The 18,526-nt window shown below is 48.3% G+C and overlaps 1 protein-coding gene across 1 annotated transcript in view; it reads left to right on the plus strand.

Moving 5' to 3' along the window:
• Nucleotides 1–18,526, plus strand: part of LOC139198576 (xylosyltransferase 1-like) — an 81,456-nt gene that overhangs the window by 40,100 nt on the left and 22,830 nt on the right. Inside the window, exons 2-4 of the mRNA XM_070827466.1 lie at nt 2,227–2,827; nt 14,988–15,160; nt 15,366–15,568. Of these exons, the coding sequence (XP_070683567.1) occupies nt 2,227–2,827; nt 14,988–15,160; nt 15,366–15,568 (977 nt within the window). The remainder of the gene's footprint in view (nt 1–2,226; nt 2,828–14,987; nt 15,161–15,365; nt 15,569–18,526) is intronic.

Consider the following 18,526-nt stretch of genomic DNA (forward strand, 5'->3'; position numbering starts at 1 on the left):
CAAAATGAGTTGAGGGACATCCGGGCGCTGTTGTTTTTAACGTTTTCTCACTTGGGCATTTTTTCAATTTAACTGTGTCCCTCATCTTCTCACGTCTCACAAAGCAGGAGTCAAAGAGAGAGGATCCGCTTCTCCAGGGCAAACACATGCTAGCTCTACTTTTCTTGCTCTCTTCCTGCCTTAAAGGCACACACACACACACACACACACACACACACACACGCACACACGCACACACACATACATGCGGTAGTGAACACTTTTAGAGAAAAGATCCACAAGCAGCATGTCTTGTACACACATAATCATGAATGCACACAGACTCATTTTACCTCTGCAAACATCCAGTGACTTGCACAGCATGGATTAGCCTCCTAAAGCATTCCCTTTGAAACTCAGCAAGTAGGGATTTCTTTTTAGGTGATCACTGGCCTAAGCAGCTGTTACAGGCAGGATTAGCAGGTTCTGCCATTCAGACAACATGGTCTGTTTAAACTGGCAGGGTGAAGAAAGTAGAGAAAGACAAGGAGGGGAGGGCAAGAGAGAGGTTATGACAGACAGGGGCACGGATGACGTTGAGAATGAGCGGAGGGAGGGAGAGACGGAGGTGCGAGAGACGTGAAATGGGGAACAGATGACGAGAGAAGAGGAGTGAGATGTGGAGCAGAAGGGATGAGAGGTGAAAGGAGCAGAGCAGAGGGGTGGAATCGGGATGTGTGAAGGGAAGTGTGAAGGGAAGGAGAGGGGGAAAAGACAGGAGAGAAGTCAGAGATGCATGGAGAGGAGGAGAGGAGAGGAGGAGAGGAGAGGAGAGGAGAAGCTTTAAGGTATCCGGTGTTGTGAGAAGCAGACCTCTGCCAAGGAAGCAGCTTAAAAGGAGCTGACAAAGAGAATATTGTTCATCCTCTGTTCTTCATCCAGTTTGTTGCCTCTTGTTTCACTTCAATAATATCATCCCCCTCCTGTCTCTCTCAGTGTGAAAGTGTGTCATCCAGCCACCTTTTGTAATTGTGCTGGTACAAGGTGTTTGCAGAGAGGGAAGGTTGATGGGCTGATAACAGGCCTGGCTTTAGGGGTGGAAAGACATTTCTGTGCTGAGCAGCTGGCTCACAATAGCACCTCACTTGCTTCCCTCGTGTCTTTTACCTTTCCTGCTTCCATTCTGTCTCACATACCTCATATTGCATTTATCCCCCACCACCCCCTTCTCTCCTCCTTTCTGTGTCTTGTAAATGGAGAAACACACCAGGGATCCCTGTTGTTTTTTGAGCTCTATCTTTCCTCGGCTGCTGTTTGTCGTTCCATCCCCCCACTCTCTTTGCCCTCCGCCTCTTCTCTTGTGTGTCTAGCAAGGTGTGCAGCAGTGGTGTGGCAGCCAGGCAGCTTTCTTATTTTTTTTTTCCGTTTGATGCATCGCGGCACATTTCACTGGAACACGCCGGCGCTTCCTGGGAGCAGGACTCATGCCTCGTGTCAGCGCTGCTTCGCCTTGCACTCCCCACTTTCACTCATTACCCTTTTCCCTCTTTCTGCTCTCCCCTGTGCCCCTCCTTCGCTTTCAGCCTATTCTGCTGGAAAGATAGGGAAATTGTACATTCAGACGTTCACACATGCACACACACACACACACACACACACACACACACACACACACACACACACACACTATCTCACATATGCAGACGCGCAGCGCTGACAAGTGCAGCCTTTCCAGTCACACGCCACACCACTACAATATCTTCACATTCACATGTGGCTACACCGAAAAGGGAGTTATACACATACACACACACACACACACACACACACACATAAACACAAGCATACACACAATCTCACAGTCATATTCTGGCCCTTTATCCCTTCTTGGTAATCTGTTTACGGAGTGCCGGGCCCATTTGAGGGAGAATTTAATTGAAACCAGGGCTAATCTGATGATGGCATGAAGCAGCGGAGCTCTCTGCCCTGCATCACCTCCAGTTAGGTTGCACCTTGTAGTCCTCACACTCAATACCTTGCTACTTCATTTCATGCCTCACGGTTCAATGCAGCGCTGCCCACTCATACATGCCACATTGATTGTTAATCCGACATTTGATATGCACCGTGCTCACTCAATTCTGATCTTGTTTTTCTTGTTTGTGTCCTCCCTCCCCCTCGTTTCTCCCCACCACTTACTCAACGCTTCCCTTGTCTTTCTCCTCCCTTTCCTCTCTCTTCTTCCAGGATGGATATTACTCTCACCGGCCGAAGGAGAAAAGCAGAGTGGACAGCAACAACGAGAACTCTGTGCCCAAAGACTTTGAGAACATAGACAATAGTAATTTTGGTGCACGCTCACAGCCGCACCGGCAGTCCGTAGGGGCCACCAGCAGCAAGCAACAGCGTGAGCATCTGCAGGAGAAGGCCCACGCCCAGCAGCAGGCCTGGCGGGACAACTCCCCGAGTCTGGGCCGCAACTCAAACGAAGTGCTGCCTGTAGGTCACCAGCCGCTGGCTCTCGGCAACAATGCGTCCTACCCAGGCGGTCAAGGCATTGTAGGGGTGTCGCGGCAACACTACCGTGCCTCACAGGCCCAGCAGTCCCAGTCCCAGTCCCAGTCACAGCACAGACATCAGCACTCCCACAGGAGGCAGGCGACCGCAGCGCCGCTGGAGGTGACCTACGACCAGCCACCCAAGTGTGAGATCAGTGGGAAGGAAGCCATTTCAGCTCTATCCAGAGCCAAGAGCAAGGAGTGCCGGCAGCAGATCGCCGAGGTGTACTGCAGACACAAGGAAGGACAGTTAATGCCTGAGAAGGTCACTCGCTACTGCCCCCTGGAGGGTGAGTAATTAATCATTATAATTAACCTGATTGATTATTTGATTTCAGTTAATACAAATGGTTATGTCTGTGAGGTTAGTGGAGTCACGTTGTATTCGGCACAAAAACTGCCTCACTGATTGAGTCAATACCTGTCAAGCCTCCTAGTGTGGAAATGTCTGATTGTCGAGCTCCAAATGGTTCAGCTATGTGAAACCACATGCAGTGCAATGCGTTGAAGATGCGTTAAAGTTAAAATTTGGGAAAAAAGTTACTGTTTATTCAGAAAACTAGTCTTCTTCATCAGGTCTGTGTAGATTTGGATCTGAATTAATTGACAATGCCAGCAACATAAGCAAACTATCCCACATCTTTTGTCAGGTTTTGATTCAAATGTTGCTGAACTCTCACTGGTACATGGAAATTCATAACGCCACCCTTTACCCAACTGAGCCCTGCCCATTCTAAACAAGTGAGAAGTGGCAAAAGGGAAAATCTTTGATGTGAAATAACCAAAACCGTCCAACCTTTGACAGAAATGTTCCTGGAGGATCTTGTTGCTTGTAGAAAGAATGTGGTTGAGTAAGTACATTCAGTCATTTGGTTCAATCAACAAAAAGTTGTGATTTAGCTGAGAAGAGGGGCACTAACACATGGGTTAGAGGTTGTTTTCATGCTAAGCCTCTCTTGCCAAACACTATGTATGCACTCATAGTACTGTAAGATGTATGATAATGCAGCATTTATGTCAATGCAGTTAAAATAGATGCCACTCTTTAGAGAGCCTGGGGTGCTCTTTAAACAACTGTTCATCTCAAATCACTTTAAGAAACTTCACAGATACAGAATCGGGAGATCAATAAGCTCATACAGATTTTTGCTTGAGTTGATTATTCTAGCAGTCTCACTGCAGCACAAGACACAAAGAAAAACCTCCTGGAAATAATGCCGACAGCTTGTCAATGTCCTTTCCTCATATAGTTTGACATTTAATTTTTTAACATTATTTCCTCCGACTCTCTGCTCTACAAGCTGTTTTTCATTGCGGAAAACGAAAAATTATATCCGCAAAGCGAAGTACAAAGAGTGTAGTCGGACCAGTCTGGCTTTAGTAGCCTACATAATATTTCCTGTTCTTGTAATTGCGGTTCTCGACAAAGGCAAGAAATGTCTTTTTTTGCTGATGTGTAATTGGTGAAGTAAATTGTTGGTTGGAAATGGGGATGCTGCTTGTAGTCACTCCAAATTGGTTTCCAGTTTTCATTTTGTTGTGTTAAACTGGCCACAGAACACAGGTTCTCATTTCTACAGGCACATTCAAACATATGGGCTTTTCCTCTCTAAGAATCTACGGACATCTGCAGTCTGGTTGTGGGTTCTGTAAACATAACTGGTTGGCGGTGCTGCCATCAGTGAGCAGCACGCATCAGCAGCCATGTTTAAGTGAACAGCATATACACACACGTGCATTTAAACACATGGGAGTGGACGGAATGAAAGCACGGACAGCAGGGGAGGAGGAGGAAGCTATTATACATCCTGCCTGTTCTAGTCAGATACCTTCCCGGCCCTCGCTCGTGTTATTAGACCTCGAGGAGGCACCGTGACTTAGCAACTTTTGTACATTCCCCTTCCCAAGAGCAGGAGTATCGTTTGTCTGTGCCTAAGCTCCTGTCATCTCACACAGCAACTCACCATCCCACTCAAACTGACAGTTTGATCAAAGGAGACAAAGAAATTGAAAAGGGCTTTCCCCTCGTGGCTGGGCTGTAACAACACGACAGCTAAATTAAATCACTTTTCTTTCTTACTCTCTGCCTGCCTGCCTGCTGCCTGCCAATGTCTTATTTCTCTCTCTCTCTCTCTCTCTCTCTCTCTTCCCTCCTCTGTTCCCCATCCCGATTCAAGTCCTAACCTTGTTAGCAGAAAATTGTTCAATTTGATTTGATCGGTATTCTGTCCTTGAGGCCTTGGTTAGATTAGCAATTGTGTTAGCGCTGGTATTAGCATCATTGAACACAGGAGGAACGTGTTCATTCTCTATGTCTCCCATATGCTAACCTGGCTAATAATGATCTGACTGGGCGGCACAGCTCCAGCAAGGGTACCAGCTGGCAGTCAGTGACCTTGTACCCATGTAGCTTTAAACTAATGGCCTTGTACTGCAAAGATTTGGGTATAAATCATACGTAAAGCTGCTATAATCAGTATATTCATAATTCCAGTGGTAGTGACCAACCCATAGAGAATTAGCACCCAGCTCTTATAGCTTCTTCTGGCTCATTGTCTTGGATTTCTGGCCCACAACTTCACTGGGTTTTTTTTCACTCTCACTGCTCTTACAGCATCATTTTCGGCCGCAGCGGGAAGCTGTTTTCAGCAGCTCTGACAGGCTGGATGTGTAAATAGGCTTGCTAGCAAGCATCATATCAACTTAAAAGGTAATGATACTGTAAATCAAAGCCACAGATGTCATTTATATGTCTGCAAAACCTGCCTTTGTGGATGGTTTTAAAGGAGCAGACCCCATCCCCGAGGCATTTTCAAATGCAATTTGATACAAGCTCTTTGGGGTATAGCTCAGCTCTTGTTCTAACCGCTCATATGTGCAGTTAAGATGGAGGCTGGTTAAGAGCCCAAAGTTACACAAGATGATGGAGGAAGAGAGTGGGGTGAAAGCAGATGAGGGAGAGGCAGTTTAAAAGATTGATGGCGATGGGAAGGATGATGAAAAGTGATGAGTTCAAGAGGAGGGCTTCTGTTTTTCCTTTTTGGAATAGGCCTGCGGTCTCTTTGGGTGCTCAAAAACTACTACACATGAAGCTCTTGTGCAGATAAACGCACGTGCTCCACAAAACTGACAGTAGAATTTAAGTTCTCTCACACACAGCAGTGCTCATTAGTGCAGCTCGCTAGCATAGCACACACTCTCCAAGTGCTTTGTGAAGCGACCGGCCAATTATCCGTGCGCAAAGCAAACCAGTGAACCTTCTTAGCTGGCCACCAATTACCGTTCAATCTGATACGGCCCGCAGCAGATTTCCCCCCTGAGCTGTCACTGTTAGAAAGGCTCTGGAGTTTAACGCACCGTTATACTTTCTGTAATGTGCGTCTTAAGTTGTATGTTCCTTTAAGACCGGGGCATTCTGGGAGATGTAGTTTGGGAGCGGCGTAAGCTCCCGTTATGCGAGTTAAGTTTCGTTTTCATGTAGTCCGGTCCGTGTTGATGTTGGCGTGTGAGTTGAAGCGCCAGTGTGCGTTAATTGATAAAAGTAAGTGTCATATCAGTAGTTCATTAACAGACAGGCTCAAGTTGTGTTTGTTGTCAGTCATGACATTATACCTGTAACGTTGTTATCTGTAAGATATGTGTGTCTATGGGCGCCGCCATTATGTTGCGCGATGTAGCCCGATGCTATGTTAGCATGTTGATGGGGCACGTGCATGTGCATTGCACTCATTGTTTGTTTATTCATTTACAGAACCACACAAATGAAGAACAATATATTTGCATATGTAAAGAAGAGCAATACATTTACACCCACACATCAACCTGCCTGTTGTTGTGGCCTGTAATCGCCTGTGCCTGACCTCAATATAAATCATCAATCCAACCCATCCTCTCTGTGTACTGTATCCTGACCGATGCCCCGGGGGCGAATAAAGCATATATAAATCACCATACAGTCCTTTACCCTAAGCTCACCAACATTGTGGTCCTTCGAGCCGGATGCTCTATTTACCCCAGGACAACATGGAGTTTGAAGACCATCGCGGAGCAAGGCCTAAGCGTCAGACACGCCCACCAACCTACTTAGATGACTATGAGGTTAACCTTGGCAGGCACAGGCATGAGGAAGAGTGGTCAGCAGAGGAGGGTGCAGCCAAGATGACCGCCCTCAACTCCTCTCACGTTCCACATATGGACCACCGAAGGAGGGATGCTGCTCGAGATGAGGCGGACCTGTACTACCGAGAGCGGCAGATGTACAGTCCGAAACCCCAGCTAGCCCACCTACAGTATCCAGAGCAGGACCCCAGAGAGAGGATGCGAGGACCACCTTCGCTGCCTCACGTAACCCAGGAAGGCTCTCTAAGAGAGGACCTCAGGGCAATAAAGCGAGAGAGCACCATGCTACGACAGCCACAGCACGACATGCATGCCGAAGTGGAGGGACTTCGTGGTGTTCAGGCTGAACTGAAAAGGCTAGCAGACACAATAACCAGCCTTCAATATGCTCCACCGAATTCCAGCAACCACATCGACGAAGCGCCCGTCTCCAGGGAGGATGGAGAGGACTGGCCAGAACCCCCACCAAGCGTGGACATCGGGGACTATGAGGAGCAGACAGATCAACGGACAATAGATAGATTGGATCAGCTGATGCAGGAGCTACAGCTCATAAAGAACCAAACCAGAGCAGCTAGTCGCAGCAAACCATCGCAAATGAGGCAGAGCAGTCACCGCCCGCTAGGTCATGAATCTCTGTCGCCGAGCAGGGAGCCAGATGACTACAGCCGAGAGCGGTATCCATCCTACGGAGGACGCTACGCACCTCAGCCAGCTCCAACCCCTTTCACGCCTACTGCACAGCCTCTAACACAGATGGCGATGCCCTACGTCTCGGCTTCACCATGGCAGCCTCCGCACCAGTACCAGCCTGTGGCCCAGCATCCACCCCTTAGGCCAACATGCTACTATACAGCTTATGGTCCTCAGCTTCCTCCAAATCCCCATCAGAATGAATACTCACAACCTCTACCTCCACGAGTGCCATCCTATACAGCAGCATATCAGCCGCCTCCACCGGCAAAACCCCCAGGCTACGCACAGCAAGTTGCATCGATGCAGGGACAGAACCAGTGGACCCGTGACCCACCAACTGCATCTGAACAGACTTACAGGGGGCCACGCCCAACATTACCCAACTTCAGCCACAGGGACCCCTGCGAGTGGGCAAGATTGAAGATAGCCCTGGAGAACCTCTTGCCGGTTGAGGGGACTGAGCTGTTCAAGTACCAGATCCTGGTAGACCACCTAAAGCTCGAGGAAGCAAGGTTGATAGCAGATACCTACCTCAACTCCCCCATGCCCTACCGTGACACCATGTCAGCCCTCAACGAGAAATTCGGTCAACCACACCAAATAGCCCTCAAGAAAATAGCCAGTGTCCTAGACTCACCCGATATTCGCCGTGGTGACACTGCAGCCTTCGAGCGGTTCGCCCTCCACGTGCAGTCACTGGTTGGGCTCCTGAAGACCTTAGGCACTGAAGGGGATGCAGAACTTCGCTGTGGATCCCACGTAGTAAGACTGCTAAGCAAACTACCTCCAGAACAAAGAGCAGACTTCCGTCGATGTACCCTCAGAGAGCCAGGGACCGTCCCCAGCCTGATAGATCTCGCTCAGTGGCTACAGTATGAATCCTGGTGCCAGGACTTCGACGGGCAAACGTCATCCCGAGGGCCGAAAGAGAAGCCAGCTTTCCGGTCAGAGAGTCATCAGGGACGAAGGTCCGTTTCTGTCCTCCACGGTGCTAAAGAGAACACCACTACCGGAGGCTTCAAGGGGTTGAAGGGGAGAGCCAAGCCCTACTGCCCCTACTGTGAGAATGAGGAACACTTCCTCAGCCAGTGTACAAAGGTTACAAAGCTGTCGAGAGAGCAACTCACCGAGTGGATAAAGGCAAACAAGAGGTGCTGGCGCTGCGCAAGACCCCACCAAGCCGCTCAGTGTGACTTAAAGAAACCCTGCAGTCTGTGCCAAGGTAAACATCTACTGGTTCTGCACGAAGTTAACAACAGATCAGCTAGACCAACAACAAAGGAGGAGAGTTGCTTGGTGAGCTCGACCAACGAGATCCTTTACGTCAACAGGCCACCAGAGGCCACTAGGGTTCTGCTCAAGGTCGTCAGGGTGCTCCTTCGTTACGGCAATCGCACCATAACAACCTACGCCATCCTGGACGACGGGTCAGAGAGGACAATGCTCTTGGCAGCAGGCGCAAAGGAGCTTGGTCTCCAAGGCACACCTGAAGACCTGCATTTAAGGACAATACGGCAGGATGTTCAGACTCTTCGTGGATCTACCGTATCCTTTTATATCTCACCTGCTGATCAACCGAAGACTAGCTTCCTGGTCTCAAGGGCCTACACTTCAACGCGTCTTGGTCTGGCCGATCAGTCCTATCCAGTGGACCGTCTACAGAAGAGGTACTCCCACCTAGTCGGCTTACCCATCAAATCCTTTCAGAACGTCAGACCTCTGGTGCTCATTGGCTCAGATCATCCACACCTGATCACCGCCATAGAGCCAGCCAGACTGGGTCCTCCAGATGGGCCTGCCGCTGTTCGGACCAGATTGGGCTGGACCCTTCAGGGCCCTGCGAGGTTCTTACGGCACCCCCTACGACCTCAGCAGTGCCTGGTGACTTCAGTCTCTCCACAAGCTTCAGAACTTTTTAAGCATGTCGAAAAGCTGTGGCAGCTTGACACTCTCCCATACAGGAGTGAGAAGATGGTAACTAGGTCGAAGCAAGACCAGGCAGCGGTAGGACTGCTGGAAGAAAGGACCATCCGAGTGGAGGTATCAGGAGTCCTGCGCTATGCCACGCCTCTCCTACGCAAAGGAGACATGCCTCGTCTTCAGGCCCCCAAAGAAGCTACCATGCCTAGTCTGCGGAGCACAGAACGGCGGCTAGCTAAAGATCCAGAGCGGGCCAAAGCCTACAGCACGGAGATCCAGAAGTTAGTGGATGCAGACTCCGTCACTAAGTTAAGCACTGAAGACGTCAATCAAGGGGGCGAAGAGTGGTACATCCCTCACCACATGGTGAGCCATAACAACAAAAACAGGATTGTATTCAATTGCTCCTACCAGTACAGAGGTCAGAACCTGAACGAATCACTGCTGCCTGGACCCACTCTGGGAGCTTCACTCCTGGGAGTGCTCCTACGCTTCCGGGAACACCCTGTTGCCCTAAGCGCAGACATAAAGGCGATGTTCCATCAAGTCCGGCTCCTCCCCGAAGACCGTTCCCTCCTACGGTTCGTGTGGCGCGACTTGACCAGGGATGACCCTCCAGCAGTGTTCGAGTGGCAGGTTCTACCATTCGGCACCACCTGCAGTCCCTGCTGCGCCACGTATGCCCTGCAGCGCCATGTTGCAGACCATAGTCAGCAAGGGGACAACGTGATGTTCTCTGTCAAGAGGTGCTTCTACGTAGATAACCTCCTGCAGAGTCTGCCGACGCCGGAGGATGCCAGACAGCTGGTAGACAAACTAAGAGGACTCCTAGCATCCGGTGGTTTCGAACTTCGTCAGTGGGCCAGCAACGTTCCCGGAGTTGTGGAACACCTACCAAAGGAGGCCAGATCTGACAGTCTTGAGCTCTGGCTCGCTCAAGACAAAGCTGACTCCCCTGAATCCACCCTAGGACTCAGCTGGCACTGTCAAACCGACACAATAGGCTACAAGCATCGACCTATAGAGTACGGGGTCCCCACAATGCGGAACATCTATAGGGTCCTAGCCAGCCAGTACGACCCCTTGGGGTTCATCGTACCCTACACCACTCGAGCCAAAATGCTGGTCCGACGCCTCTGGGAGAAACAGAGAGACTGGGATGATCCTCTACTCCCCCAAGACCTTCTACAAGCCTGGAACGACTGGATGGAAGAACTACAGTTTCTGCCTCAAGTCACACTGCCACGAGCGTATGTGCCGGTTGCAGTGGACCAGGCCAGTGTCACCCGTGAAGTCCACGTGTTCACTGATGCGTCTGAACAAGCCTATGGTTCTGTGGCGTACTTGAGAACAGAAGACAGTCAAGGCCAAGTCCACTTGTCCTTCCTCCTTGCCAGGTCCAGAGTTGCGCCAAAGCGGCTCCTCTCCATACCCCGACTTGAGCTGTGTGGAGCGGTCACCGGAGCTCAACTGGCCAAGCTCCTGGAGAAAGAGCTTACGCTGAAGGTTGACCAGATCATCATGTGGACAGACTCCACAACAGTGCTTACATGGCTACAGTCGGAGTCCTGCCGGTTCAAGATCTTCGTCGGGACCAGAGTGGCAGAGATACAGGAACTGACTAGCCCACAGGCCTGGCGCTACGTGGATTCAGCTAGGAACCCTGCCGATGACATCACCAGGGGCAAGACCCTGTCAGACCTCGTGAAGCCTAACAGGTGGAGTCAAGGGCCTCCGTTCCTTCTTCAGCCTCCAGAGGGATGGCCTGTCAAGCCCAACAGCGAGCCCGCTGAGGACACCTCTGAGTTTCGGAAGTCTACATTCTGTGGTGTCACCTCTACCACCCTCAGCACGATAGGAACAGAGGTGAAGCAGTATGTTACCTGGAAGGAGCTGTTAGAAGCTACAGTACAGGAGCTGCATGGGGCGGCAGAGCAGACCGGCACCTGTACAGCAGAAGATTACCGCGAGGCAGAGATTCTCATACTCCAACGAATCCAACACGAAAGCTTTCCAGATGAGCTACGGCTTCTGAAAGCCGGCAAACCTGTCTCATCCAGCAGCAGATTGCTCACCCTGTCACCTGAGATGGATGAAGAGAACGGGCTCATCCGAGTAGGGGGCAGACTCCGTCGTGCTGTAGACCTTGAGGAGACCGCAGTACATCCTATTGTCTTAGATCCTGGTCACCCATCTACCAAGCTACTAATCCAAGATTTTGACAGTCGCCTGCACCATCCAGGACCAGAAAGGGTGTTTGCTGAGATTCGGCGTTCGTACTGGATCTTACGGGGACGCGAAGCAGTACGTCGTTACCAACACACGTGCGTTGATTGTCGTAGATGGAAGGCCAGACCCTCTGTACCTAAAATGGCAGACCTGCCACCTGCCCGCTTGCGTCTCTTTAAGCCGGCTTTCTTCTCTACAGGGATGGACTGTTTCGGGCCATTTCAAGTTAAAGTGGGAAGGCGTACGGAGAAGAGGTGGGGGATCATATTTAAGTGCCTTACCAGTAGAGGGGTCCACTTAGATCTCCTGAACACCATCGATGCTGATTCCTTCTTGATGGCTCTAAGGCGATTTATCGCCCGCAGAGGGACCCCAGCTGAGCTTTACTCTGATCAGGGAACAAATTTCCGGGCAGGAGAAAGGGAGCTTAGAGAGGCGTTTGCTGCACTGTCCCCAGAACTGCAACAGCAACTTGCTCAACGGAAGATCGGCTTCCACTTCAATCCGCCTGCATCACCCCACTTTGGAGGAGCCTGGGAACGGGAGATCCGTTCTGTGAAGAAGGCCCTATACACTACAGTGGGAGCTCAGCCAGTCCCAGAAGAAGTGCTACGGACTGTGCTGATGGAAGTGGAAGGGATACTTAATTCCAAGCCATTGGGGTACGTCTCATCTAACATCGCTGACCTAGATCCGGTGACACCCAATGTATTGTTGATGGGGCGGCCAGATGGATCCCTACCCCAGATTGTGTATCCAGAGACCGAGCTTTTGAACCGCCGTCTCTGGAGGCATTCTCAGATTTTGGCTGATCATTTCTGGTCCTGTTTCCTGCGGAACTACCTGCCCAGTCTACAGACTCGCCAGAAGTGGCACTCTACACCAGCCGATCTTGTAGAGGGATCCGTCGTGATGATAGTGGACCCTCAGTTGCCTCGGGCTCAGTGGCCAATAGGTCATGTCATTAAGATCCATCTCAGCGCTGATGGTCATGTCCGGTCTGCGGATGTGAGAGTCGGCGATCGTGACTACACCAGACCAGTGGCAAGGCTGGTAGTCCTGCCGGCGGTTCCAACCGGCAACGAAGACGACAGCACAGACATCCACGCCACCCGGCAGTGAGACGCCAAAGGACCGTGCTGCCTTTCTATGGAGTGAATGTATTTCATACATTCGGGGCGGCTGTTAGAAAGGCTCTGGAGTTTAACGCACCGTTATACTTTCTGTAATGTGCGTCTTAAGTTGTATGTTCCTTTAAGACCGGGGCATTCTGGGAGATGTAGTTTGGGAGCGGCGTAAGCTCCCGTTATGCGAGTTAAGTTTCGTTTTCATGTAGTCCGGTCCGTGTTGATGTTGGCGTGTGAGTTGAAGCGCCAGTGTGCGTTAATTGATAAAAGTAAGTGTCATATCAGTAGTTCATTAACAGACAGGCTCAAGTTGTGTTTGTTGTCAGTCATGACATTATACCTGTAACGTTGTTATCTGTAAGATATGTGTGTCTATGGGCGCCGCCATTATGTTGCGCGATGTAGCCCGATGCTATGTTAGCATGTTGATGGGGCACGTGCATGTGCATTGCACTCATTGTTTGTTTATTCATTTACAGAACCACACAAATGAAGAACAATATATTTGCATATGTAAAGAAGAGCAATACATTTACACCCACACATCAACCTGCCTGTTGTTGTGGCCTGTAATCGCCTGTGCCTGACCTCAATATAAATCATCAATCCAACCCATCCTCTCTGTGTACTGTATCCTGACCGATGCCCCGGGGGCGAATAAAGCATATATAAATCACCATACAGTCCTTTACCCTAAGCTCACCAACAGTCACACACACACATGCAGAGAGAGAGAAGCCAGAAATAAGTATGAGTGACTGACAGGAGCCACGGCAAATTGAGGCCAATTGAAGCCAAGGGAGCGTGTCATTAACCCCAGCCTTGTGGTCAACCTTTAAACAAAGCCGTGTTGGACACCTGCCCTTAAATTTGAATGAATGAGATTAGTTGAACGGGAGGGACCAGGACCTCTCAGCCCATCCCTGTCAACTCATAAGGAGAAGACAAGTCGGACACTTGCCTTTAAATTTACAGTAATTACACCTCAGGGCCAGACAGGGAGAGGAGCCGGGAGGGGCATTTCTAAGGAAATGTAACCTCAGGGGAATAAACAGCCCCCACCTCAGTGTTCCCTCAGCGTCCCCTCCATCAGCGCAAACAGGCTCTTGGGAACTGCAGTCCCAAATTATAGTCATTAATCTCCTCAAGGCACGTTCTGTGAACAAACATGTCTTATAAGCTGCATGTGCGCATTTGCTGTAATAACTGAAGATTTAGAAACAAACAATGTCTGTGATAATGTTTGGGGGACTTTATGGTGCAGAACTGCTTCGAGGACTTTTTTTTGGGTGGTACAAAACCAAACAATGGCACAATGTAAGGTTACCAATGGCTCTCCAGAGATTGCTGGAATTGTTTAATTTGATAGTGGCTTGGCAGGCCTCAACCAGGGCGGTGTTTGCCTGCATGCTTATTGTTGTCATTTGTGTGAAATCCAAGGCATCTTCTGGGAGTTTTGCCTGAGAGGAATGATGGCACATTGTCAAAGTGTGCTCCACCCCTGAAAGCCCCAGAGGAATTGCTTATAGGATTCCTGTCTGAATGAGGATAGTAGTTACAGTGTGTGTACTGTCTGGTTGAAATTGTCATAGTTCCAATTCAATCACATAAGAACATGGATGAGTGAGTCACGGTTTTGTGGTTATGATTTTTTTGTTCCGCAGCAGGGCTGAAGAAGCTGTGTGACTTGTTTTTTTTTCTTATTTATTCTCTTGTAAAATCTCATTTTTAGCATGGCTCTCTTTCCCTGTGCATAATCCTGACCAAGTCGGGCTCCTGAGAACATCTGATGTATTTAAATGACACAGTCAAGATATGCAACTGAAACAGTAGTCAGTGTTTTTAAAAGTATTTTCAAGAGAGCGTCTTGATTGGTAGTTATAAAAGCTGGTTCTTCCTCAGTTCAGACAGCCTCCCTTACAACACAATACACCGAATGTTCACTTTCGACATAGCAGTTAATTATTATGAATATGCTAATCATTGCACTCCAACTGCTACTTATGGTGTTGCCTAGCAACCTTGCTGTTTAGCTATTTCAGTTTATTGTTTAATGAAAGAATAGCATTTAATCGTCATTAATAACTATATTCATAATGGTTTTGCATTTGCTTTGTTTGTCCCTTGAAGATATTTACAGGTGCTCCCCATCCTATAGTGTCTAATATCGCTGTTTGTTTGTGCAGCCTCACAGAGGGTCTAATAAATAACTGATTTGATTTGGTAATCAACAACCCCTGATTATATTGCTGGTGAGGAGTCCGTGCAATGCTGTGTGAATTAAATGGAGTTAATGCGAAATTTATGTTCACTGGTGTGATTCCAAAAATATAGACATTGTTGTGTTTGTGCCACACAGGTAAAGCCAATGTTAATGTCCAGTGGGATGAAGACTCTGCTGAGAGCTTTCCATCGAATCCAGTCAGGATCGCCTTTGTCCTGGTGGTCCATGGACGAGCCTCTCGCCAGTTTTACCGCCTCTTCAAAGCCATCTATCACTCGTCACACTACTACTACATACACGTCGACCAGGTGAGCTTCAGAGGGCCTTCAGACATGATGTACTTTTAATATGAAACCAGTCAACCCTTTTTAAATCCACTGTTTTATCAGTGGAGGCTTGGTTAGAGTAGTAAGATTTCATTTGTTTGTTTTTTTTAATTATATTATCTTTCACTGTAATCTCTTGGCTTCAGACACAATATAAATTGGAGTGTGATCGTGTCCTTTATTCCAGCGCTCTAACTACCTGCACAGGCAGGTGCATGCCTTGGCTGCCCAGTATCCAAATGTGAGGGTTACACCCTGGCGCATGGCCACCATCTGGGGTGGCGCCAGTCTGCTGACCATGTATCTTCGCAGCATGGCTGACCTGCTGGCCATGAGGGACTGGAGCTGGGATTTCTTCATCAACCTCAGTGCTGCCGACTACCCCATCAGGTAACAAAGATGGATCTCACCGCGAGGGGGGGTTCAGCAGAGGATAGTGGGGGAGGCCTGAGGGTAAGGCAGCCAGGTAATGAATTGTCCTGTAAGGAAATGAAGTGAGGTGCAAGGCCAAGCATCTAATATATGTGACAAAGGCAGTCACCAGGGCACAACAATAGTGCACTGCTCTCAGCCAATATGGAAGAAATTCAATACACACTGTTCTGGGCTTCTGTGGTTAACTGTGAGCTTTAAATAAAGAGTCACTTCAAACCAAACAGATCAATGAAGTAGAAGCTCTGCTTTTCTCAAACACTATTCGTTAACACCTTCTCTTCCAAGCCCCTGCTTCCATTAAATGGGTTACATGGTGAACTGATTACAATTTAATTGCCCAGGGTCAATACTTATTGACTTTCCAGACCCGTTGTGTACTGTATGGTCCGAAAGTCGTCTCTCCACTTGAAAACATCCCTTTTAAGAAGCTGTAAAAAGTACTTAAAGTCACAAAGTCAACGTAAACTGGACATGAAGTCATGGAAATAGCCTGTTGGAGGAGGAATTTTAAGACTTTTACTCTTTTTTAATGTGAGTTTATAGTCCTTCTGGGAATTTAGGGTCTGCTGGGTTTTTGATGTAGCTCTGCAGCAACCAATTAAAATCCTCCTATTAAGGAGAGAGTTATCTCTTCTGCGCAGCCAGATGTCCACCCGTTGAATTTAGACAAGCTATAATGGCCACTGGGTAAAAAGAACCAGGATCGGATGTCCTCACAGCTGGAGAAAAGATGCAGGGACAAATGGGTTCAGTCTTGTTGTGTTACTTTTTTTCACTTGAGTTTCTGTCTTGACATCTGCAGAGTTCAGTGTATCCCAGCATCTGTCTGTGTACATGTGTGCAGGTTTATCCCGTCTGTACGCCTGTCTGTCTGTCAGTGCACGATTAAAGGTATTTGCGAGTTCGTGGACAAGACGCTGTTTTCTTCCTGTCTTTTGCCTCCTCATTTGCATGAGGGTGATGTTGTTGAGAAAAAGGCTGACAGTGGATGTTTTAAGCCCCATCTGTTGGGAAACGAAACGATTGATGGAGAGAAAGAGGGAGCCGAGAGGCAGAAATGGCAGGGAGAGGCGAGAGAGCAAGAATAAGCAGTTAGGGAAGGGGAACAAGAGGAAACCGCATGTTTTGGATCCATGCAATATGGAAATATGGAAATTGCGCTCTTGTGTCTCTGCTTAGCAAGTGCATTTGTAACCACAGCTAGGATTTGACCGAGTCTGCGCGCTGCATATTTACTGAATTGAACTTGCAAATATGGCTTTTAAGTGGCAGGCCTGAGTTCAAGCCCCTGTGAGAGGGAGCATCCGTGCTACTCGAGTGCCCTCAAGCCAGAAACTGAAACCCATTCAGCTGTTTTGTCGCTAACAATCCTTTCTGATTTCTTTGAGAACGGGATCAGGCAGAAAGAGACATTCTCACTCAGAAATAAACACCTCAGCATTACATTATCATTATGGACTTACTACAGCACAGAGAAAAAAAAAAACGTGTTGGAATAAGCAGATCCTCACTTTCGCCAGACTGCAAATACAACCATGTGTTAAGCTGCCAGTATGCTTTATCAGAAGCGCTTGTCAAATGGCCGAATAGGATTGGATTCGGGGCATTGGGGGGGGGGGACGGACTGTGTGGAGGGGGTGGAGGGTGTCTGGGTCCGACCACTTCTTTCCAAAAACCCACAATCGGACTTTCACACCGGCTTCACGGAGTGATTGGTCAGCTAAGTGAAGGTGAGACAGGAGCCAAGGTTTAAACTTCTCTCACAGCTCTCTTTTTTCATTTGTTGCTTTTCATGTGAGCAACTTAGTGCAGCGCTATGAGTGCCTTCCAGGAGAGACCTTTGGAAAATGTGCCCATATTTAACTGCCCCGGAGTGTGGCCGATGGCACCAACTCCAAACAGATTTGATTTTTGACAAGGTTGTACATTCAAGGTCTTTTCAAGCATAACCCGATCATTATTCTTGCACTGCCTTTGTCAATTAATTTTGAGCTGTAAAGCTTATTTACACTGATTGCTCTATATTTATTCTGCTAAAATATGAATGGTGAACCTTCACCAGTCTCTTGTTAATGTAGCTTTAAGTTTCAATATTTTTGGTCACAGACTTTCTAATTTTTTCCAATATTTCTGTTGACATCGCACTGCGCAGGTGCATGCAGGACAGGGAGGTGGGGAGGAGAGTCCCCTGCCCTGCACTGCCCTGACTACTGCTGTTGTTATCAGTGGGACTGGAGACAAGCATTATTTCCCCTCTAATTCCCTGATAATGTCTGTCCTGCCGCATGGATGGCTCTCAAAGGCAAAACCAGAGCCCCTCACACCAGCAGAGGGGCTGTGTGTCCAGGGGGAGATATACTGTGTGTGTGTGTGTGTGTGTGTGTGTGTGTGCAGAGAGGCCAGAGGATGAGTTACACGCTTGCTTTGTCAGAGTACAACCCTCTTTCCCAGCTTTTATCTACACAGTCTCCTTGCTTTTACCTCCTTTTTTTTAAAAAAAAAAGCTCCTTTCATGGACTTTACAGCAGCTTTTAAGAAGTCTGAGCCTTGTGAGACAATGAATAGCTGCAGGCGTCGCATCTTCTAATCTCTTTCACTTTGTCATCTCTGTCTGGGGAAAGTATTGTATCTCATATTTTAGCTTTGTTCCATAAGTGATAGGTGTCATTTCCTCTTGTGAAAAAAGCCTTTATATCCCATTAGGACTGAGCTTAACACATTGGAAAATGTATTCTTAAAACTTCTGAGATCAAAAAACTTTTAAATTAAGTTTTTGTAGAACTTTTGGTAGGTTTTTCCAGGACAAAGATGATGAATGTGTGATCCATCTCTCATCTGTCTAAGTGTTGCCAGAGTGTGGGTTCATAACCTGTCAGCCATTGAAATTCAACTTTTCCCTTCTGGAATGGTATA

This window comes from Pempheris klunzingeri, chromosome 3 (assembly GCF_042242105.1).
Source record: "Pempheris klunzingeri isolate RE-2024b chromosome 3, fPemKlu1.hap1, whole genome shotgun sequence".
NCBI classification, from domain to species: Eukaryota; Metazoa; Chordata; class Actinopteri; order Acropomatiformes; family Pempheridae; genus Pempheris; species Pempheris klunzingeri.